Source organism: Lineus longissimus, chromosome 15 (genome assembly GCF_910592395.1).
Source record: "Lineus longissimus chromosome 15, tnLinLong1.2, whole genome shotgun sequence".
Classification (NCBI taxonomy): Eukaryota; Metazoa; Nemertea; class Pilidiophora; order Heteronemertea; family Lineidae; genus Lineus; species Lineus longissimus.
In genome coordinates, this window is record NC_088322.1 from 9,110,673 (window position 1) to 9,135,986 (window position 25,314).

Sequence of the window (25,314 nt, forward strand, 5' to 3'; positions counted from 1 at the left end):
ATTATTTTAAAGATTAAGCATGCTTAGATAGCAGAATCAATAATCTATGAAATATGAAAAACCAGTTGAGAATACGACCTTTCAAATTAACAATTAGCACAAAGCCTTTCAATCTAGGGGTGCAAATTTATTGGAGTTACACCTGGAGCTTACTATTATGTGGGATGATCTTTTTTCCAATTTTTGGAGAATTCTCTCATAGAAAGATATATGCATTTATGATAATAACTCGGCATAGAATTTTCGATGCCGGGCCAAAAATAACCATTTTAGAGGCATATTTGTAAGTTATTGCTCTGGCCTCTGTCACAACCCTGTATCATCTACTTGGCATTACGTCATTACAACATCATATGGTATGCCCTGTTATGGCAGTCATCTGTGAAAAAATCAGTGTTTCTAAATTTCCTACCTCCCGTAAACATCAGCTCGGAACTACAAGTCAGTTTTACGATTCACAACTACAGAAACACAAATAAAATGAAGGACATTGTTCATATTATCAAAACGTGTCATAGCATTCTTCATGTTTGTCTGTTATTATTGAACAATTTCTAAAAATATATGATATTGTTGAAAACTATGCCTACGCACAGTCACACATATACTCATCGAGGGTACAACAAAATACCGATAACTTGTGCTATTGTCATCCGAAGAGTTATCGATATAAAAATTTATGTCCCAGGGGGTTAACAGTGATCACAATGTAAAGTTACCTTATTCAGCTTGATACGCTTTTACGCGATTCAGAAATCTGATTCGGAAATTCTGCGGTATTTCTTTGGTATAGAGGACACTTTCGAGATCAAAGTGGTCTGGATTTATTTATATAATTATCTAAAGTAGCGTGAATTGAAATTGCATTTTATCTTTGAAGTGTTTTTTAAAGAAATATTTACCATACAATCTGTATAGTTTGTATGCATGGGTAAGAGTTGAAGTGCATCTTTAGTTGGTTTCGAGATCTATGTTTTAGCCTGCTGAGGTTTTAACACTATAGGTTTCGTAACTTAAAGGGGTGTAAGATGTCATTGCAGGCTCCCTTAGCTGACCATCTCAGAGCAGTTGGGAGAAATTGTAGTAGGCCTATCGGGGCTGTGAGAGGAGGCAGGACGGTACTAAGCGGGAATGCAGGCGGCAGTTGCCCCCAAAGACATCTAAAAACGTGTTCTTCATGCGCATTTGTCCCCCTTGTGTCAAAAAGTGGTGTTCTGAGCATACTGCATGAGCATTTGTAAATGATTTTACGTGGTTCGAGGCCACCAAGGTTGAAGCTAACTTGGTGGGCTTCAGCGTGAGCAGGCTGTCTTCCCGGGCTGGACTAAATTATGTCGTCTGCCACCTGCACTTTGTAAATTCAGAACTGACAAGCAAACAGTCCATTATTCACCCGAACAACAACGATATCCTTCCCGGAGAAGGCTACGTGCCTTTCTCACACAATCCACGGAAATTACGGATTCCAAATATATAAAAATCAATTAAGTACTGGTTTATAATTTATAGCGAGCATTGCATCAAATGGATCAGTAAAGCAAAAAGCCCTACGAATCGACCAAGGAATTAGTTGCCCAGCCGATAGTGCTAAATGCCGCATCTGCCGTAGCAGTAATTATCCTAGGGACATTAATTTTCCTTTGATGTCTCTTGGTTTTAATTTTGTTAATTAAAGGCAGGTGGCGTATTTCTGGGCAAACTGTAAGGATCAATATCAAGGAAGAAATTAAACCGCTCGTGTGCGGTCATTAATCATGGTTACAAAGAAGTTTATACCCCATATTTTGTTGACAGTTGACGGAATTAATTCATTAGTTAACTTAATAAGTGACGGCATTTTCAAAATAGTATGGGGCAAGGTTGACTTTGAGGGAAGATGTACCTGTCCTGACGTCCGGTAATAAGAAAACCATGTCCTGCTTCCAGACAGCTAGACAATTTCGGCTGAATCACAAGGCAATAGCATTGCCGTCTTGAACCGTATGGTCTATATGCTCCCTAACCGGGGTAAATCTCTATGCCATGCAAAAGTCTTGGTGGTCAAGATGTGGGATTGCAGACTTCTAATGAATCCCTGTAGATGGGGAGGTAAGGCTTAACGACAACGACAACTGCTGGTGACATAAATTACGTCTCGCGGTAAAAGCTAACAGTTCATATTCACAACAGTACCTTGAACCTTGCAAGACATGATTGATTTTGCTGTCAAGGGGTCATTTCAGCTTGTATTCTGGTATCAAAACAGAGTTCCTCTTGAAAGGTTAAGGAGTGACTTTGCCCGCAAGAGGATTAGATTTGACATTGCCTCATTCACTGCCTGTCCCAAATCCCACTGAAAATTAGGTTCGCTGATACACCAATGCAGAACTGGTTCATCCAGACGTCCCCAAAAGACCCCTTTTTAACATGCTTGTTCCAAGTCTGCATGTCTAGGCAACATATGCTCGTTAACTTGGAATATCAACGACTGATATGCAGAGCATATTCCGCCGGGATTCTGGGTAATCCCGAAAATCTCCCTTGCTGGAGGATCAGGAAAACGATTGGTCGAAACCACCGCCAAGGCTAGTGCTAATCCTCCATGATGGATATGTTAATTCTTGCTTATATCCGATGGAAATTGTTTGTGCCTCGTAGTACAAATTGTTTCTTAAAGGCCAAATTCATTTGTGCATATTGTTTACACGCGGCTGGTTTGTAATTTTAATAAAAACATGGCCATGGCGAAAATAAAGCAGCGCGAAATTTCGTTTAGTGGTAGTCTCGCATTTGACCGTTGACTCACGACGGAGGCAAGATTAGCACTCATTGATTAAACTTTCATTAGCAAATTCTAAGAGAATAGTTAAGTTTTCTTCGAGCATGACTGCTTTAGAACTGGCAATGGACCAGAACAAGCTAAAGGTCACAAGGGTAAATTTAAAGCGTGATGAAGACCAAATGTTCTAAAAATATATATCTGACAAGTGCTGGAGTAATTGGTGTATATGGCACTTAGATAAACCGCCACTGAAGAAGAACTTCCGTATCTGCACCAAGTTGTCATGGTTTCTGGACCCCACAGGCTACAATAACAACAACATCACATGTTACCCTAACTGAACCAACTCACAGTACAGCCTGGTGCTACAGTGATGGGTTTTTGCAGAGACGTGTGCTGTTGCTGCGATAAGCATCAAGAAAATGTCCTTTTAAATCAGTTAGTGATGAAAATCATTCAAAATAGTATGTGCATGTACATTGGAAGACATGAATAACTTCCAAGTACATGTAGGTTGTTTGAATAAGGCTATTGTCAGAGCTCTGCCAGAAACATCATTTAAGAGGCAACTCAAAACCACCTTGTTTGAGGACTATTTGGGGGGGGGGGTGCCTTGAGCGTGGTGTACCACGGAAAGGCGCCCTATATAAGTATTTCTATTCATTCATTCATTCATTCATTCATTCATTGTTACTTTTGAGCAGTGGTAAACTCAAGCTGCCTGTGGAAATGTGATAACGAAATGGCCGAACTTCATTTTCGAAAGCTATCTTTACTCTATGGGCACCAAGTAGACATCAAAGAAGCGAATACATGAAATATGCCCACAAACTGACATTATTCCCAACCAATCAAAATAGACCCAGAATCAAGATAAGACTTATTTCCAACTCGGTCCTCGTTCTGTGCCTCAATGTCACTTTCGACAGTGATTGGCTGCTTCTTATGTTGCAGGAAGGAGTCTGCCGGCTTCCTCACTTAGCAACCACCGTCACTGTCAGACCACTTCCCTCTTTCTGACAGAAAACATATCGAGTAGTTTAAAGATATGGGGTGTCTCGAAAAAAATATAGCATGGTTTAATACTGTCTTCATATAACCATTGCACACATATGTAGTTCATAACCTTCTCATCATGTAAGGAGCAATTGTAGCCCAAAAAGCGCAATATTGATGACAAGAGGAGCAGCTGCTCTTTAGGTGACTTAATACACACGGCTGGGGGACTGGGTAATATATAATTCAGAGCTGCATGTATATTCGTCACACAACATGAATAGTTTGTACTGTGTGATAGAAGAGACTCCTATTGGCGCCTTCTTTAACAGTTAGTCTGACCTCACTGGCTTATGTCAAGATGGTATCCCTCTGAAGGGGGTAGGGGCTGAGGCCATGTATGTAGAAAACCAACATATCATATGGTTTCCAATTCAGCACCAAAACAAGCCTTTCATCAGCAACCTTTTTTTCTTCAGAGCTTTGAGAGTCGTAGCACTTAACTTGGGCAAAGCCCTGCAGATATTGTACAAAATGCTCGAATTATCCTTTCATCAATTATTTGATAACAGGAAAAAGAATAAGAATAGTGACATGCAAGATGTTCCCGAGATCTCAGAACCGTCGGATGTCGTCAACGCAGATGATATCGTCATTGAAGATGCAGACGGCCATACTCAAAACGGTACAGCTGAAAATGGCCTTGACCATGATCTTGGGTCTTCCAATAACCTTCATCCCAACCGCGAGCCCATCATGAAGGTCAAGAAACCGCAGAAACTAAAACCGATGAAGGAAAGTGACCAAACGCCGAAAAATCAAAATGCGAAAAAAATGAAAGATGGGTACGATGAGTAAAAGTTTCAAATTCAAATTCTAACAAGTTCACAGCTTCACAGGTGTGGTTATTTCTAATTCAGATTCTAACTATTTCACAATTTGTAATTAAAACTATTCGCAAATTGTACCACGTCACGGCTTGTATTAATGTTTAATTTTTCACCAATTTCTAACAATTTCACTGCTACATATTACGGGTATGCGGTATTTCTGATTCAATTCTATAGCTACATGTAGCTCACGATTTGTAATTTTAGATATGTGAAACTTATACCACGTTGTCACAGCTTGTACCAGTTACACATGTGTGATGCTTTTTAACTTTTTAACTTTCAATCATATTCTCACTGCTCTGAAGTGCTTTTGACTCTCACTCGATGCATTATTCGAAATTGCTGTAGATACCATAGCAACAAGTTTACCAAGTAACCAGTTCTGTATCAACAGACCCTGCACTTGTGGTTACTAGGCAAGATTCATTCAACAAACATTTTGTACACAACAGGACACTAAGGCAACAGTAACCTTTGCAGCAAACATTTCCTTCTCGACAGGTAGCTTATGACATATCTAACCATGACAACAAACATTTCCTTCACAGTAGGTTGCTTAGGACAGCAGTAAACCTAGCAACGAAGATTTCCTTCACACAGGTCACTAACAGCAACAGTAACCATGACAACAAACACTTCTTTCACAGAAGGTTGCTTAGGACAACAGTAACCAAAGCAACGACGATTTCCTTCACAACAGGTCACTTACAGCAACAGTAACCATGACAACAGATACCTTACTAACAAACACATGGATATTTTAACAAATGATTAAACACATAGCATTTGTCTTAAATCGACAGAAACTCAATGGCTGAAAAAGTACATGTCAATGATAGTTCCCCTACTGCTGAATCAGGGTTTGTATGTTTTTCTTCGTGAGTCTGGTGCAATATTGACACAGTGAATTTCACTTCAGTTGTTAGTCAGTCTTTGCTAAGGTCTTTGTACTGACTGAAAAGTGAAGTGAAAACGTAATTTCTTTTTGAACATTTTCATATGCTCACCCAAGTTTATTCAAACCGTTATCGCAACTTGATTTTTCAATCACAAACGCAAAGAAAAGAAAATTCGGGGTGACTTATTCTGTTGTAGAATTAGAGCGATTGTCATGCCACCTAGAATATTATGACGGAACTAATCACGTCATCCAGCTCACAAGCTGTTATCAAACGATGATAAGTTCCTAATGGAAGATGAGGGGCATGTGTGTGACCATTTGTACTCTAGTTTCACCAATCTAAGACCATTTGATTAATTACTATAAAATCAACTCAAAAGCCAAGCTAGAACCCGCATCATGACTCTTAGACAACTGATCTCCCATTTTATGAATATTTAGAAATTGTCTCATGCAGATCGGTGAAGCTGGGGTATTGTATTACTAACACATAGTGTTATGGTGAAATATGCAGAATTGGATTAGAAAGGAAAGACACTAAATAGAATATTGCACCAGAGCATTTTCTTACTGATTTGAAGATCAGATGAAAATAAATCCAAGTTTTTAAATACTTCGTCTTCTTCAAATCTGCTTCTTTTCTCATATTTTCTAACATTTTCAATTACCACACCATTCTTCGTGTAGTGTCATAATGGAATAGCCCATCCCACTGATGAGACTATTTCTGGTGTAGTCCATTATGACAACAAAGGGTGTTGGAAGCTTTGAAATAATTCCAACTCAAAGCATGACATTTGCATGAACTTACTTGCGTCCTATTGCATTTTTGAATGAAAGTACATCATGAGACTTTTTGTCTTTGTTTGTATTATGGATGCAGCCTGCTTACCGGTTTTCTTTGAATCTATAACAATTGTCAAATTGTTATTGGTGAAAGTTTTCATTGCATGTTCTTAACTAGACTAACTCTAACATCTACGACACTAGTCAGGATAGGGTAAATTTTCTATTCGCATAATCTTCCCTTCTCTTTACTATTTGGGGAAATCATAACCCCTGTCGCACTATTTCCATACTAGTAATTTATCAGTTACAGGACACCTAACCCCCTGTCATTTAGAAGTCAGTCACAGCCCTTAAAAATTTAAGATTTCAGCACGAAAACTGCATATGCACCCCCAGGCAACATATTCCCTGTTTAGAGTTGAAAAGGGTGGTTCTTCTTACAATAAAATGGATAATGGGTTGGTGGGAGTACATTTCCATCTTTCAAAGTGTCTTCACTGTCATCGCAACGATCACTTGAGACATCGACTATAGTGGTACCTGGCGAAGCATGCATGAACTAAACCAGTGACTGGTGGTCTTCAGAATGTTGTACGTTTTGCTGGTTAGTGTTTGGTTTGTCTACTAAACTGACACTTAACACCCAGTATGTCATTTACTGGCATAATACAGGAGAAATTACAAAAACAATTTCAGTTCACTATAAAATAATGGACCATTCTCTTGTGTTTAGAAGTTACATTGTAGCCAAAAGGATGTCATTTATTCATCAGTTTCAACGTGTTTCATCAAATTCAAAATGACTCAGTTATGCTAATTTTAGGCCATAATCTGTCATCGGAGTATCAATTGACATTCTTGTGGTTTAAAAGTTGGAATTTAGAATTCATTTTACATGTATTTTGTTTCTTTTTGGCAGATGGGTTCTATATAGTTATTCATACATTTTTGAATGTTTATTATTTGAAATTTGATTTGAGACATGGGTATATGTGTGTCTTTCGTTAAAGGGACTATGACTGTTCGTCAGTGGAATTTTCTTTATTTCATGGGCGTTGCCCTTGTTTTTGGGTTGGATAAGAACTGTTTGATTGTCTTTAACTAGGCCTACCTGTCATTTTAATAACGTGTGTGATTGTAAAAACTACAGCGTCGTTTTAAAGAACTGGTCAAATACATTGGTGCTTTACTAGTTGTACGTCATTATTATTCCAAAGAAATAACCATTTACCTGGAAATATTTGTGCGCCTTTTATTCAGGTTTTTTTGTTGATAATCATGAAAATATGTGGCTGCGAAAAAACACGTATTCGAAATTGAAGCAATGGTGGGTAAAACTGCACATAATTCCATTGGTTTTAGACGGACTTTTGCAGTTTTAGCTTTCAGTGCCTCTGTTACAGAGTGCGTCAAAAGGCTACATAATTAAACCAGGGTCTTTCAAATGAAGTCTTTCAAATAAATTCATTTGAAAGACTCTGATTAAACGTAGGCCTAAGCTGAAGCCAATTTTACAAAACAATAAAATGACATCGAATATTTCCTGGTCTACGGTGTATTGTTTCGTCCCCTGTTCGTACATGATATTTTGCTTATTAACAGTTAACCACCTCCCTCCTAACACTAACAATCAGCATTAAATAATGCACTGTTTTTTCCATTTCTTCTTAACATATTGAGGACGAAAGCAATGAACTTTTAGGTATGATTCCGGAAATTTTAAGATGAGCTACTGGTGAAACAAAACACTGCTAACCACTCAGTGCAGATATGAACTGTAGAGCAATGAGCTATCGAATTTATCAGTAAAGACAACTCTGCCCAGGGGCCAATCTTTATTCTTCTGGGCTCTTTGTAAAAATATGCAAGTCCTCAAAGTGTTAATGATATTTTTTTAATCATCTATATTTGAGTCCAGTCATTATCGGCTGTAGTCGGCCGTTCTTTAAATTCTGTAAAGTCGGAAAAAGTAAATTTATGTAATACTATCATGTCTGAGATTTGGTCACTAAATCTGCTTCAAATCTCTCTCTATCATAAATCTGAATGTCAGTCAATGGAAAATCTTGAAAGATACATGTATTTTTGTGTGTCTTCTACAAATTATGTTCAGTGTGCAGTTTTTAATAAGTCTTCTAAAAATTATGGTCTTAGATTTGTAGAAGAATTCTGTCTTATGGCCTTGAACCTTCATATACATGTATGGCCTTGACCTAGTTCCATTATTTAACCTTGACCTCTTTCTCCTCATTAACATATTTCTATTTCTATCAACAGACGGCTTTGTGATGAAGACGACGAGCTCAGCGAGGTCGAGCCGGACGCCGTTCCGACGGAGGTGCGGGATTGGCTAGCGTTGACCTTTACAAGGTCAATGAGCAACATAAAGCGGCGCGGGGAGGAGAAGCCGAAATTCCGTAGCGTGGCACATGCAATCCGGGCGGGGATTATGGTGGATAGGTAGGTGTTTGATATATATATGTTTTCAATGTTGTGTGTCCTTGGAAAGGGCACTTTGATGACGTGAACATGAACTGCGTCAAGTACGGGTCTACAAGGACAATGTACAGGATCTCTCAGTACTATTTAAACCCAACACCAAAATTAGAAAGTGTTTCTACTATATCTACATGTTACTCAAAAGTGTTGGTGACCTTTATTACCTCTAAATACTTGAACGGCTCGATCAATTCCCTCTAAAGCTTTATCTGAAGAAGGTGCTTTTAATGTTTCCCAAACCAGAAAATTCGCCCTTTCTCCAAAATAATTTCTTTGCAGTTTGTTAGAATCCAAAATCTGTTTTTTATTACTAGTGCTGCCATCTTATTGTAGATGTAGGCAGTCCCGGTGATAGTATTCAAAAGTAACAATCATTGCTGCACACATCATTTGGGGTCACCATCTTGCTGTATAATAGATCAGATTTAGAATGCTACAGATAAGGTAAAGTGGTACACTTAATATTCAGGTACAACACCGTGGCCATGATATTGTAACATGGCTATACTTGTACCAACTTACCTTAGCACTGGGTTTTCTAGAATGAAGCGTTTTGTGATAATTGCACCCAGCACAGGATGTTACTTTTGGACAGTGCAGTAGTTTACTTTATTTATTGATGTTCTGTTGCCTTGTTTTGTTTGCTATCTTGGTGACTATTTCTTAAATAAAGAGGGTGAGTTTGAAGGTGGCTTTTTCAGCGATCCATTCAAAATATTACCAATTTCATAAAGTGCACAATAGAATGGCATTCCTATTCTATTCTACTCTCCTTGGTTTCAAAGAAAGTGAGTAACTTACCGCTACTCTCATATCAAATATCAATAATATTCATCCCCCGTATCTGATGTTAGATTTTATGTTGTGTAGTGTACTAACGCTTTCCCTGCCTTAAACAAGAGTAATCTCGTCAATCTGGGTCATTTTCCAATTAAAATGTGGTAATACTTTGAATGGAGTTGATCTTGTCAATAAAAAATGTTAGAGAAAATATTTTATATGCCACGTTACGGAAGAGTGCATGATCCGATTCAGTTAGCCTATTCAAACTACACCCTCTCTCAAAATTTGCAGCCAATCAATACTCAAGTTTCATTGATCTAAGACCTTGCAACTTGATGCTACCATCCCATTGGCTATTTTAGACATTTTGAATGAGTGCGAATGACTATGTGTATAATATTCACCTTTTTCATTGACTCTTTTACATGCAAATGCAGGGTTTTGGCAGTGTATACAAGACACGGTATAAACAGGGGGGGGGGCGAGTTTCAGGTTTTGCCTGGGATAAGGTTTCATTGTAAAATAGCTATTACCTGATGATCTCAATTGAATTGAGTGCAGTGCTGCCATCTCATTGAGTCTGGCCAAACCAACCGAAAACTTATAGGGACTGTGGTAATAAGAAATTGGGGAAACATTTGCAGCACGGATGATGGAAATTATTACTCTGTGTACGGATCCGTTAAAAACTACATACGTTAGTGAACGAGTTAACATTCTGAAACCAAGAATGAAACTAGACCAGATCAGGTGGCCCAAAAACGGTCACTAAAATTCGATAAAAGACGATAACTAACTTCAGTGTAACACTCGGCATTAATGACCGAGCTTATGTAACGAGTGCAAGGGGAGGAGCATACGACTGACTACGTATTCGATGACATTAACTCTGTTACATTGAAAGATATCACACTAATTTGTAAACCTTTTTAGATATTGCTTACGACTGACCACGTATTCGACGATATTAACTCTGTTACATTGAAAGATATCACACTAATTTGTAAACCTTTTTAGATATTGATTACGACTGACTACGTATTCGACGATATTAACTCTGTTACATTGAAAGATATCACACTAATTTGTAAACCTTTTTTATTAGATATTGATAACGATTGACTACGTATTCGACGATATTAACTCTCTTACATTGAAAGATATCACACTAATTTGTAAACCTTTTTAGATATTGATAACGACTGACTACGTATTCGACGATATTAACTCTGTTACATTGACTGACTACGTATTCGACGATATTAACTCTACCAAATTACAGCCCAGCAGGAGGTTCTCCAAGAGCTCAAGGACAAGACGACAGAACAGGTTGATCCAGACCCCGAAATCAGGGAGAGCGAAGTCGAAGCAGCTCTGAAGAGTCTGAAGCTTGGCAAGTCACCGGGAATTGATAACATCCCTACAGAGATCCTTGCAAGCGGTGGAGGAACGGTGATCAGGGCATACACTAGGATATGCAACCAAGTGTTTAGGACCGGGAATTGGCCTAAGGACTGGACAACATCCATCGTCATTCCTATACCGAAGAAAGGAAATCTACGTAAATGCAACAACTACCGGACCATCAGCCTGATAAGCCACCCGAGTAAGATCTTGCTGAAGGTGATCCTCAAGCGCCTGCAACCGCAAGCCGAGGCAATCCTATCTGAGGAGCAAGCCGGATTCCGTAAAGACCGATCTACAGCAGAACAGATATTCAATTTAAGGGTGTTGTGTGAGAAATACAGACATCTGGGCAAACCTGTGTACCACAACTTTGTCGATTACAAGAAATGCTTTGATCGAATCTGGCAGGAAGGCTTGTGGGAAGTCCTGAGGAGGTACAATATCAGCGCTGGCATTATCAACTGTATCGAGACACTATATGCAGCATCAAGGAGCATGGTCCAAGTTGGAGAAGACTTCAGCGATTGCTTTCCAACCACCGTTGGCGTAAGACAAGGCGCTGTCTCCTCTCACCAACCCTATGCAACATATTCCTCGAGAACATCATGGCAGAGGCGTGCACCGAACTAGAGTCCCCCGTGGCAATCTTGGGTCGAGAGATAAGCAATCTTAGATTCGCTGACGACATCGACCTCCTGCATGGCTCACCGAAGGACCAGATTGACCACTTCCACAAAGTAGACAATTCAAGACCAGCGGCAGATATGGTATGGAGATCAATCTGGAGAAAACGAAGACCATGGTATCCGGCGGCCAGGAACAGATAGATGTGTGCATAAGGGACTACCATCTGGATCAAGTGTCAGATTTCGTCTACCTCGGCTCTACTCAAACAGAAGATGGGACATCACTGAAGGAGGTGAAGGTTCGAATTGCCAAAGCTACAGCAGCCCTGACAAGACTGAAGAGGATTTGGCGAGAAAGGAACATCTCTATGCAGTCAAAGCTTCACCTACTAAGATCATTGGTGATCTCGGTGTTCCTATATGCTGCCGAGTCGTGGACGCTGAACACTGGGACTGAGAAACGCATCAACGCGTTCGAGCTAAACTGCTACAGAAGGCTTCTAAACATCCACTACACGTCACACACCACCAACATCCAGGTTAGAGGGCTGGTCACCGAGCACATTGGACGTCACGACAGTCTGTTGACAGTTGCCAAGAAGAGGAAACTGAGATGGTTTGGCCATGTATTCGACGATATTAACTATGTTACACTGAAAGATATCACACTAATTTGTAAACCTTTTTAGATATTGATAACGACTGACTACGTATTCGACGATATTAACTCTGTTACATTATCGACGATATTAACTCTGTTACATTGAAAGATATCACACTAATTTGTTAACATTTTTAGATATTGATTACGACTGACTACGTATTCGACGATATTAACTCTGTTACATTGAAAGATATCACACCAATTTGTAAACCTTTTTAGATATTGATTACGACTGACTACGTATTCGACGATATTAACTCTGTTACATTCGACGATATTAACTCTGTTACATTGAAAGATATCACACTAATTTGTTAACATTTTTAGATATTGATTACGACTGACTACGTATTCGACGATATTAACTCTGTTACATTGAAAGATATCACACTAATTTGTAAACCTTTTTAGATATTGATTACGACTGACTACGTATTCGACGATATTAACTCTGTTACATTATCGACGATATTAACTCTGTTACATTGAAAGATATCACACTAATTTGTAAACCTTTTTAGATATTGATTGTAAGTGAAATGCTTCCAAGGACCATGTGCTCACCTCGGGATAGGCATTATAAGATTTGACTGAATTTTCAAGATGGCCACCAGGATATGGAATCTATCCTTCCTACATGTAGGAGTACCTAACAAAGAATTTCATGAAAATCCGGGTCCTATTGCATGTTTTATGTTATTGCATTACGCCCCCCTGGTGGCCAAACCAAGAATGAAACTACACCAGATTGGGTGGCCCAAAAACGCTCACTAAAATTCGATAAAAGTCGATAACTAACTTCAGTGTAACACTCGGCACTAATGACCGAGCTTATGTAACGAGTGCAAGGGGAAGAGCATACGAATGACTACGTATTCGATGATATTAACTCTGTTATATTGAAAGATATCATACTAATTTGTGAACCTTTTAAGATTTTGATTATAAGTGAAATGGTCCAGGGACCATGTTCTCACCTCGGGATAGGCATTATAAGATTTGATTGAATTTTCCGGATGGCTACCTGGCGGCCATATTGTTTATGAGATTCAGGGTTATTGTAGAGTGTACATGTCACTTGAAAATTTGTTGACATCACTGTTCAACAGTTTCCAAGTAATAGGACTTTGTTGAATTTTCAAGATGGCGGCCTGGCGGCCATATTTGTCATCGGATTGGACAAAAAAAGTACATAGGTACATAATCACCTGATATTCGATTGCAATCCTATCATATGTTTCAGAGTAATAGGACTTTGTTTAATTTTAAGATGGCCTCCTTGCGGCCATTTTGGTTATCAGATTTGACTGAAAATCACGGATCTTTTTGAGAGTACATAGATATATATCCACATGAAATTTGGTTGCAATCCGATCATTACTTTCAGAGAAATAGGACTTTGATTTTCATGATGATCGCCTGGCGGCCATATTTGATGTCCGAGCGGGCCAATCTTTTGGGTAGAATAGAGGGTCCCTAGATACATGTCCACACAAGTTAAGAATCTTCTAGCTCAAATAGAAATGAAACCTACCACCTATCGGTGATTTAGCGAATTATTTACCTCTGTGACCTTGAAAAGTAGGCCTACGTCAAATCAAAAACCCAGAGGATATGTGATCTATCCTTCCTACATGTAGGAGTACTTAACAAAGAATTTCATGAAAATCCGACCAATATCACGGGTCCTATTGCATGTTTTATGTTTTTGCATTACGCCCCCCTGGTGGCCAAACCAAGAATAATTTGGAACGAAATTTGGTGTGACATCGCCCCAGGGCCCAAGGGTACAAGTGTACCAAGTTTTAATTCCAGACGTGGTCAAGCGGTTACGAAACGTTCCGTATTAACATACGACGACGACGTCATTGTGAGGTGAGCCAATTACCATGCCGAAAACTTAAACTGTACTTACCGGAATCTAACTTCATCTTAACCAAATCTTACTTGAATAAATGCTCGTTTGCCCTCCTTCTTGTCCGAAAACTGCTCGTAAATCCATTTCCAAACACCGTCTTGCGTCTTGTGATTTCCTCCCGGGCGCTCCTTCAATTCATTTTCCGTAAACTTACCTTTCCTTCCCGAATACACATTTTCCTTCAAAGAATCCCGAATGGAAAAGTCTATATCACATGTCCAAATCAAGAAAATTCCCGATATTATCATCTAGCTCATTCATAAACGATCCGATCCGCTACGCTGTGCATTTCAAGTGGGGCGGGCCAGCGATGGTCAATTGACCTACATCCCAGGTGCAGGAGCAGACACGTCTAGACATAACAGGTATGACACTTAATTGAGGCGTGCCAACTGTCAGATATTTTGGCAGCATCAAAGTGACACCGGCGCCATCCGGCAGGTCATTTGGTTTATTTTTTCACTGTGACATTGCCAACGAACTCAATTGAGTGCAAATTGTAATACGATATCATTTGATGTAACCAAAGTTATTAAATCTTGAATTTAGTACTGTTCATCCATGGGCCACCACCCGATATATGGATGCAGCATAAATGTTCACCATAAACACTTTTTTTTAAAAGAATTATACACCTTTTCTCTAGCATACGGTAAACCCTTTATTTTCTCGACCTTAGGCCTATATGTTTGCATCCAATTTTTTCCGCAAATGTGTGTATTTTCCAATGATAAAGTATTTTCGTGCCGCTAAAGTTCGCGATTGATAGCAAAAAATACGAGGCTCAACTTACGAAACTACGGAGGTTTACAGTTTATAGATCCATTAGTGAATCTATCATGCACTTTTCCACATTTGAAATGACCTCGAAAATGACATCAAACATACGAATTCCTGCAAAAGTTTGTCGAAAAATTCTGCTTAACTTTTAACCTCCCTTTCAATTTGGGAACTTGTATCTTCGTTCCAGCCAACGCTCTCACATTATAAATAAGCTGATTGCAAAGACGCGATTTTAAATACCTGCTACCTGCGATTATAATTGCTTCTACGCGTGACAAAAAGATATCTCGTATGCGGGTAAAAGTGGTCATCGCTGGGTTTGATATAAATCGTAGGTCGCTTCGCGCAGACACCAGTGATGACCATCCTAAATTAGGGATTTTCTTCACATGCAATCATAATCATAGGTCGCGCGCAATTTAAATCGATTATTTAACTCTTTCTGTCAATGACCTTCACCTCAAATAAGGTCAAGATCAAATATCAATATTTCGTCATGATCTTTGTTAAATCCTTTTTATCTTCTTCAAAAACGATTTGTTTTTGCCACCTCTGGGATCCCGTCAACCAAACTTTTCAATTTTATATTTTCAAGGTCATTCAGAAACTAAATGTTCTACATGTATAGGTTGTTGTATTACAGCTGCACATACCAGAGTAGCTCTCTCCTCAAGAACGCACTCACCCACTTTCTGACAGGGTTAACCCATTTAATTAACTGTAAACCCCCATTTTTTTGCGAGCGTAAATATTCTTGAATAACCTTTATTAGCACAAAAATGTTTTGATTGGGAAATACCACCGTAAAAATTGTAAAAAGATTATTTTCCGAAATTTTTGTGAAATACAAAGGGCAAACTACATTTGGTAGTTTACAGTATGGTAGTTAGGGTCTCAAGAACCTGCAAGATGCATAAAATCAGGCTGATTAGGTTCTCCAGCCGAGTTTGCCAGCCATACCCCAGGGACAACGCCCTGGGGTGATGAGATGTTTGAATATGAGTGCTGGCATGCCTGCACCGCAGCTCTTTCTTGATGTCCGGGAAATCCATCTTCATCCAGTCACGGGTGAGACAGCAAGGGTAAAAAAGGGCAGGACGCTGAAAATGTTACTCTTTAAAAAGAAGAATCTTAGAATCCGCTGAAGTGCGTTGAACTACAGTACTATTCCCCCCTGAATAGATAGCAATGTTGTCTATTGGTACATTTAGGTCTGTTTCAACTGTTAGGAAACAAATCACTGGTCATTAGTTTATAATTACATATAGCTAATTAACGCCATTGATTAATTTCAGGATCTACAGAAGAATGTCCAGTTCTGTGGGTCTCCATGTGCCACCAAATGTACTGCTTCAATTAAAGGTGAGTTCTCAAGTGATCTTGTGTGCTTTCTTACGTATGCCATCCTGATGAAACCAGGGGTTAATGTACTCTGGCACTGCAGACAAACCCCTGAGACATCCCTCACTTGCTGAATTAAAGCTGAACTGCATGCACGAAACCAGAGCACCCCATGCGGCAATAGTAAGAAATTCGAACGACCGAAAGGCCCTTCTGAATACGGCCTGAAACAGAATAGACCTCTAATGCTTCGATGCGCTTGATTTCACAAACCAGCAAGCCGTGGGACGATGCGGACCTTCGCAGAGAATTCTGGAAGGAAAAAAATGAAAAGGTCCTCTCCTCGCGACTTGAACTCGAGACCTCTGGTTTTATTTGCCAACACTCTTATCCTCAAGGCCACTGGGCTGCTTGCTAGCCTGTCGTTTTATACGCTTTTATAGAATGTGGAAACATTTGTGTGTAATCTTTGTTGAACATCTTTGAGCGGCTTCCAGTGGGCAACTGCAGGAAGAAAGTCATTTTTCCTTTGCTGTGCGTGATTATGTATGGGGAGTCTAGGTTTTTTCTCAGCAATGTTCACTTTTATCTTGGTATCTTCTTCTATTACATGTACTTGAGAAAATTTCCGGTTCATCTCTCAAAAATAAAGCATAATCGCCATTCATATAAGATATATTTGCTGGCAGCTAACAAGAAAGTCCCCTAGCTCAGACGGTTAGAGTGGTCGTATTCTGAGCCCGAGTTCACGGGTTCGAATCCCTGGAGAATATTTTGATTTTTTTTCTCTTCCATAATTCTCCGAGACTGTCCGCATCGTCCTGTGGCTTGGTGGTTTGTGAAATCAAGCGCATCGAAGTATTGGAGGTCTATCATTTTTCAGGCCGTATTCAGAAGGACCTTTCGATCGTTTGAATTTCTTACTATTGCCGCATGGGACGCTCTGGTTTTGTGCATGCAGTTCAATTTAAGGAATGACTCTTGATCGAGAGATCCAGGGTTTGAATACTTTCTGAGTCGCTTTCTCCATCCATTCCACGTTTTCGTAGGTTAAGTGTTGTGCTACATCGTTGCTTAGTAAAGCACTTTAAAGTTACCTTCTTTGAAAAGCACTTTTTAAAAAGCCTAACTTAAACAAACCTTTCTCTTCAGAATATGGATGAATGGTCTTTTGACGTGTTTGCTGTGAATGACGCTGGTGACGGCCATGTGCTCAAGTATGTAGGGTACGACCTGCTGCAACGCTATGATCTTATACACAAGTTTAAGGTACGTTTAAAGGGGTATCACCGCTCGTAATTACTGGTGGTCCAGGGAAATAAAAATGCAGTTATGTACAATGCTGCATGCAACTGCTGAAATTTATATTTAGTACGTACTGATGCAATTGGTCATATTCAAATTCTTTTAACGAACGGCATAGGTATTTTTGCTACAGCTTCAACTTTAAATTTTATTCAAAGCTGGCTTAAATTCAAAATGTTTTGTGATTATTCGTAATACACTACTTGTTGCGCACACGAAGCATAAAACATGTATTATGACACGTGCAAGGTTAAATTATATGTAAAGGTGGGTTGAATTTGAAAATATTTGTGGTGAGGTGGTACATGTACTTTTGTTTAACTTGTTGACATGTGAATCATAATACATGTATTACGACACGTGCAAAGTCGAATTCTATTGTAAACCTGCCTTTATTCAAAACGATTTATGATTTTAAATGTATCACATTTCAGATGAATACAAATGTCCTTGAAGCCTTCCTGGGGTGTCTAGAGCAGGGTTATAGCAAACACAAGAACCCTTATCATAATTTAGTCCATGCAGCCGACGTGGCGCAGACCACGTACCATATCATATCACACAGCAAACTTGTGGTGAGTATGGGTTAAGTGCCTTTTCCAATACCAGGGTGACAGAGATGTCATGTTTTTATATCGCTCAGGCTTGACCCTGTTTTCTGTAATGCGGGATGCCTTTATCAAAGCCAACTTCGATTAAAAACGTGTTAAAAACTCTTGACAATCATCTATAATCTGAAATTTATATCGGGCTTGATTAGGCTGCTTTGATTGATTTGACTTAGCCATATATAGGCCAGGGTCCCCAGATATAAGAAGAAGGAGTGCAATATGATGCCCTTTTGATAGAATTCGATAAGCTGTCAAGAAAGGTTTCAAAACTGATTGTCTCAGCATACAGTTTGCCCACAGGTCTCCTTGATGACGAAAATGACATGCTCTGTGAAGCTGAATTTTGTGCTCCTGTGATATTTTTACAAATATATTATTCAGTTAAGATTTTGTATCTTATTTTTCAGCATTGGTTGACTGATATTGAAATCTTTGCCACGATTATTGCAGCCTGTATACATGATTTCGAACACACTGGAACGACGAATAACTTTCATATTTCGACAGGGTAAGATACATGCGCTAGGCCAACTAGTCTAGTCTAGAAAATGCAGGCCAAAGCATGGGGAGTGGGCCTATCAACTCATCACAATACATTTAAATAGCAAGCTTTATAAAGGGACCAATCTCTTTCTAAGGCAAAGATCTGCATGCCAAGCACACGTTTCATGCTTGGTTTGCAGGAGGATACCAATCTACCTCAACAAGTTTTCAGCGCTGTTTGAAATGTAAATTACCATTCTGAAGGAATCTTCAGATGTGTCGGGGCTCATTGCTGCATCTGAACGACACTGCCGTTCATGTTGCTTGTTGAATTCTAATTCTGGTGCTCGTTACTTTAGGTCAGAAGTGGCGTTGCTGTACAACGACCGTGCCGTGTTGGAGAATCATCACATCAGTGCATCTTTCCGGATACTCAAGGAGGATGAATATAATATAGTGTCAAATCTCTCAAGGGACGAATATAAGTAAGTAGGCTCCTTACATAAACCCTTGTAAGCATTCGTTGCCTCTGGATTACTCAAATGGTCTCAACTGGAATACACACCGGTCTTTTACCACATCGACTCCACTAGTAACCGGGTAACTGCTTATTAATTTGCAGTAAAATCTCTCTATTATAGGCACTCTTGGGATTGATACATGCTATTCTTATTTCAGAGGTTTCCAGATGAAATTCAATTTAAATATTTTAACCAGTTTGGGACCATATGCTGTGTCCTCATTACATAGAGGATGTCCTTAATGTCCGCTAATGGAGATTCCACTGTATTTGCTACTCTTGCTGGTCCTCTACTTTATTCTAGAGGTGATGTGTTTTTCTTCCTTTCTCTGTCAATATATTTTGTGTTTTTCAGAGAGTTTCGAAATTTAGTGATTGACATGGTGCTGGCCACTGATATGTCCTGCCACTTCCAGCAAATCAAAAATATGAAGAGCCTGCTCAGTATGCCAGAGAAGTATGTATAAGTCATTTTAATCTAATATTCTTTAAAATGTGTACCATATTTTGTATTTTTCAGAGAGTTTCGCTCATTAGTGATTGACATGGTGCTGGCCACTGATATGTCCTACCACTTCCAACAAATCAAAAATATGAAGAACCTACTCAGTATGCCAGAGAAGTATGTTGATGTCGGTGTGATATTTATTGTTGTGTGGTCATGGTGGTGGTGGTGGTGTTGTGCAGTGGTGTTCGGGGGCCCATACTGCAAACACTAAGAAGAATATGGGCCATGTCCACAGTTATTGCCATAATGCTTTTTTCCTATGCTGTAGTATATTGTATTTCTGCTTGTTAATGTTTATGCCCTTCAATTTAGCTGGTTACTCTAGGACATCGTCGTGGAACCTGTCTTCTTGAAATGCAGTGGAGAAGTTGTACCGGAAGGTCTTAGTTTTATCCTTGATGATGCCATTCAATCAGTCCACTTCAAAACCTAAGAGCAAATATGGGGACCCCTAAAATTCATAACTCTCAACTGGTCTGGTCCAAGGTGTGGCTGTGTGTGTGTTAACAATAGAATGCCTTCTTCTGCTTCTGTGTTTGATCTTGCCTGGTGGAGTGTACATGATACGTAATGTACTATCAGGGTGTTTCTGCGTGCTTGGCCTTCTCAAGCTACTGACCTCTAGTTTCTTCTGGTAAAGGTACTTCATTTTTCTTTTCATCCAATGGTGGAAGCCTTGTTGGATAAAGTGTCACTTTGGCAAAGTTGCAGTGATCCTTAATCAGCCTCCTGATTATGAGCCTGGTGCTCCAATCACTGTGCATCTTGTCTCCCTATATTAAAATAAGTCATCTTTCTATACTTCCAGTATCGACAAGAGCAAAGCATTGTCCCTCGTTCTCCACTGTGCTGATATCAGCCACCCAGCAAAAGACTGGAATCTCCACTACCGCTGGACGTCCCTACTGCTCGAAGAGTTCTTCCAACAGGGTGACCGCGAGCAAGAATTAGGCCTGCCCTTTTCCCCCCTCTGTGATAGGAAAAACACATTAGTTGCTGAATCTCAAATAGGTAAGATTATATGTAACCAGGAGCAAGAATTAAGGCCAAATTCCACTGACATGCTTTTCCGCTGCAGTCACTGCCAGAGGAAAACTTTTTCAGACCCCAGCGGGTAATTGGTAGTTCAAATAGCATAGTTGGTGGGAAGTGAAAGTATCATAGAAAGATGATACCAGCGAGTAATTTTGACTGCAGTGGAAAGTACCCTGGTGGACTCCCTTTGTGATTGGAAAAACACATAATTTAGTATCTGAATTGTGAATAGGTACATCGTTTGTTTGACTGGCACAAACTTCATAAAGCATTACTGGCAATGGGTGAATTGATATTAGGCAAATTGCAGTAGGCGTGTGTGGTGGCAGGTTATTTTGCCAAAATTTCATGGCAGATGTTTGTTTCACTCTCATCATTTCCTTTCAGGTTTTATTGACTTCATTGTCGACCCAAGTTTCCAGGTTATGGGCGACATGCTCGATAAGATTCTGACCCCACTACATCAGCCCCACCTATCCACCCGGTCGATAAACGATGCAATTAAAGAGGAGGCACCGGAGAAACAAGACCGGAGCACAAGTACGACAAGCCTCTCTAGCCGTCCTACAACACCAAAGACACCACTAGGTAGCGCTATTATGAGCAAGCTTTTATGCCATTTTTGTTTACTGTAAACCACAAACTCTTTGAACCTCGATTCAATGATCTGCCTAGATAAAACTCGTAAAATTTCATTTTGTTATTTTTTGTTCATTGCAAAATAAAGGGGCACAAAAGTTTGGTGGTTTATAAAATGAATTACATTGTGCAGGCTTTTATTTTATCATCATACATATATGTGTAGCATTGGAAGTTAGGGTTTCTCAAACACAAAAAACACCGTAGTAGAAAGTCTTAGATAGCTTCGCTTGGCTGTTCCATTGTGATGTGGCCTAAAGAGAGGCGCCAAGCTTTCCCATCTAATAATTTAACGAGATCTATTAGTCACGTAGAGGTTTTTGTATTTTGGAGAGCATATCACACCATATGGATATATATTTAAACTTGAATTTATTGGGAGTGCTGAACGGTTCAATCAACATGGAACAAATTCACGGGAGTGATTTCAAAAACAGGCTATTACGAATTTGTCGTGTTTTGGGAAACAACTCTTCATTTCATGAGTTATTTCATTTCATAAGTTCAAAGTATTTATTGAAATTTTAATAGCATTCTGTATAATTTAATCGCATGCATTTATCATATATTTTGAGTGTTAGTTAGCTTTGTGATATATGTTTGAATGAAATTATTTCATTTCTGTGTTGATCCCAATCTTTAGGGTAGACCTACATGTAGACATGATAGAGTATTATAGAACTAGGAACATTCATCTATATCCAGGAGTATGACATTTCGGGCAGTATAGACCTGCTCACTCACTCTAAGAAAAAGGGGTTTTAAGCCTTTGAAAAAGCTTTAAACCTGAACTGCATGCACAAAACCAGAGCGTCCCATGCGGCAATAGTAAGAAATTCAAACGATCGAAAGGTCCTTCTGAATACGGCCTGAAACATGACAGACCTCCAATGCTTCGATGCGCTTGATTTCACAAACCAGCAAGCCACAGGACGATGCGGACAGTCTCGGAGAATTATGGAAGAGAAAAAAATCAAAATCTTCTCCAGGGATTCGAACCTGGGAACTCGGGCTCAGAATACGAACGCTCTAACAGTCTGAGCTAGGGGGGCTTTCTTGTGAACTGTTGCCAGCAAATACATCTTATATGAATGGCGATTATGCTTTATTTTTGAGAGATGAACCAGAAATTTTCTCAAGTACATGTAATAGACGAAGATTCCAAGACAAAGGTGAACATTGCTAAGAGAAAACGTAGACTCCGCATACATAATCACGCACAGCAAAGAAAAAACGACTTTCTTCCTCAGTGCAGTTGCCCACTAGAAGTCGCTCAAAGATGTTGAACAAATATTACACACAAATGTTCGCACATTCTATAAAGGCGTATAAAACGACAGACATTTCAAGCAGTCCAGTGGCCTTGATGATAAGAGTGTTGGCAAATAAAACCGGAGGTCTCGAGTTCGAGTCCCGATGAGAGGACCTTTTTATTTTTTTCCTTCCAGAATTCTCTGCGAAGGTCTGCATCGTCCCACGGCTTGCTGATTTGTGAAATCAAGCGCATGGAAGCATTGGAGATCTATCATGTTTCAGGCCGTATTCAGAAGGGCCTTTCCTCGTTTGAATTTCTTACTATTGCCGCATTGGGTGATCTGGTTTTGTGCATGCAGTTCAGCTTTAAGGTCTTTTTTACAAACACAAATGTGCACCCTGTATAGGCTTTTCACTGCAGGGAAATATGCATGCCGATCTACCAGCGTTGTGCGTATTATCCCTTAATCAAAAAGTCGGCATGGGAAATGTGACTCCTATTATGGCTACTTCCCCATTTCAAGGGTAACCATCGGTTGACCTGCTGATCTTATTACATGTTTCAATGAATGTTTTTTCAGGTTCGAGATACGTACTCGACCGCGTCTGGTACGAACCCCTCGGGAATAACAAGAGTATGTGGAAAGAACGCGCAGCATCAGGTATGTAGATATACATGTACTACAAATTCATAAATCCCAAACCGTTTCTGAACATTCAAGCCAGGCCCTGAAATGTTCACATTCTCTTCAATGCCATTCAGCATGTTAATTTGGATAGACATTGGGTTCGTGACACCAGTATATCATGTTCAAATTGTCCCTTTCAAGTTGGAGTACGCTTATTATGTGCTATGACTCCACTTGTCCCACACTCAATGACATGATACAAAGTGCGCTTCCAGATAAATCCTTATATCATTTTTTAACCCTTTAGATGCGGCCATTCGAGCCAACAAGAAAATGAGCATAGCGAAGAATGAACCAACAACAGAAACGACTCAGGAAACGACGACGAGTAAAGTTGGCGGCGACGCCGATTCAGGGGTTGACTCGCCCAAAGATGGCGCTGATGAGAAGACGGAAGACAAACAAAAAGGTACAATTCGATTGGATCGTAATATATGTCGTCATTTTTTAAAGTTGTTTTGAATTTTTAGTGATGAATTTGACACCAGAATATTAGCTGGATTGGCGTTGCTTGAAAAGTCAAGGCCACCTGGCATTGGCTGATTCAACTAACATTCTGACGTCGAATTATTTTAGGTGGTCATTCCAATTCAAGAGAAACAATATTAAATCTTACCTTAGATCAAATCTAAAATCCCTTCAATATTTTCAATATTTTCAATATTTTTTTCCTCTTTTTTTCTAATTTTTTTGCACTAGTCTAAGCATGAATTGTGTTGAAGCATGCATGCCCGGCCGAGCACCATTTCAAGAATGTGAAATATGTTGTTATGTTTTCATTGATCTACGTATTGAGGGCAGTTTCTGTGTCCCATATTCGACAGCTGACGTCGCCGTGATCCTTCTACAATGTCATAAAAACCAAATTGCGGGAAATCTTTGTTTATGTACATGTACCGTAGCTCCCGAGAGAGCAGCCACTGCACCAGTCATGTCACTTTCTCACTGACATCTGGCGTTTTCTAAAGCTTACATTATCTCGCCTCTTTGGGCATGGTTTGTCAACGCCTATAGTCTCCCGTTAAAGAATTCGTTATTTCAAACTGCTTCCTCTCCCTCCTTCTTTTCAGAGCCGCCCCCTACCCATCCCTTCCCATTTACCCTGTCTAAATACATCTTTTTCCTTCCTTCAACTTGCCACATTTGCATGCCATGCGCCGGGTATGATTATTCACGGAATGCCTATCAAATGTGTCACACCTTGTCTTCACATCTTTTCTTTTAGCTGCCTAGAATTCATCATCGTCTGTTAGATTCACTAGTATGTAAGTATGCGCACATACATGTAGCCTCACCATGCAGTCTACGGGCCACTGAATCAAGTGTCAGTGAGGGGGTCAAAAAATTATAAAAGGCTTCAGGCGGATGAGGGAGAAAGAAATCCAAAGTGGTCTCGCGGATTCCTTCTTCTACCTTAACCCTTCATGGCCATTGTACAATCTTTAAACCCCTGCTGGACCCTTGATTTAGTGGCCTGTGCAGTTGGGCAAGAATACTAGCTCAAATACCATCTAGCTCTTTTATGTAATTCAGCGAAATCAGAGATCCTTTAGCCTCATTCGTTTCTGCACTATCCCCTTGGCATGTTACACTTTGCTGTGTTTGCAACATAACATTCTGTTCTTTTATTTAAGTAATAGTTCATTCTACACGGTCAAGCTATTTACCCCTTCAAGGAAATCTGAAAATTGACGTAGATGCGTGTATGTGTGAAACTAACCAATTGATTGTACAGATATCAGACGTAAAAATACTCACTTTGCCAGGATTTGACAAAGCATGACCAAGCTAAGAACGAGCCATTTGAAGCCGAATACTGAAACTTTTCCCAGTAATGTTATCCTTTTTTGCCTTCCGTGAAATGGAGTATAGATTGTTTCTGTCTGTTGAATGGGGAGTAGTGACATTG

The 25,314-nt window shown here is 39.6% G+C and overlaps 1 protein-coding gene across 16 annotated transcripts in view; it reads left to right on the top strand.

Annotated features, from left to right (window-relative positions):
- LOC135499874 (dual specificity calcium/calmodulin-dependent 3',5'-cyclic nucleotide phosphodiesterase 1A-like) overlaps window positions 1-25,314 on the top strand; it is a 190,692-nt gene that overhangs the window by 158,529 nt on the left and 6,849 nt on the right. For 10 of the 16 annotated variants that reach the window (XM_064790877.1, XM_064790879.1, XM_064790880.1 and 7 more), the window contains 12 exons: window positions 4,330-4,602; window positions 8,618-8,800; window positions 16,316-16,382; window positions 17,514-17,630; window positions 18,101-18,241; window positions 18,685-18,785; window positions 19,120-19,245; window positions 19,636-19,737; window positions 20,597-20,799; window positions 21,211-21,411; window positions 23,298-23,378; window positions 23,653-23,814. In XM_064790877.1, the coding sequence (XP_064646947.1) occupies window positions 4,330-4,602; window positions 8,618-8,800; window positions 16,316-16,382; window positions 17,514-17,630; window positions 18,101-18,241; window positions 18,685-18,785; window positions 19,120-19,245; window positions 19,636-19,737; window positions 20,597-20,799; window positions 21,211-21,411; window positions 23,298-23,378; window positions 23,653-23,814 (1,757 nt within the window). Of the gene's footprint in view, window positions 1-4,329; window positions 4,603-5,453; window positions 5,511-8,617; window positions 8,801-16,315; window positions 16,383-17,513; window positions 17,631-18,100; window positions 18,242-18,684; window positions 18,786-19,119; window positions 19,246-19,635; window positions 19,738-19,800; window positions 19,903-20,596; window positions 20,800-21,210; window positions 21,412-23,297; window positions 23,379-23,652; window positions 23,815-24,630; window positions 24,671-25,314 lie in introns of all 16 variants that reach the window. The other 6 variants (XM_064790884.1, XM_064790889.1, XM_064790883.1 and 3 more) reach the window with 5 other exon arrangements.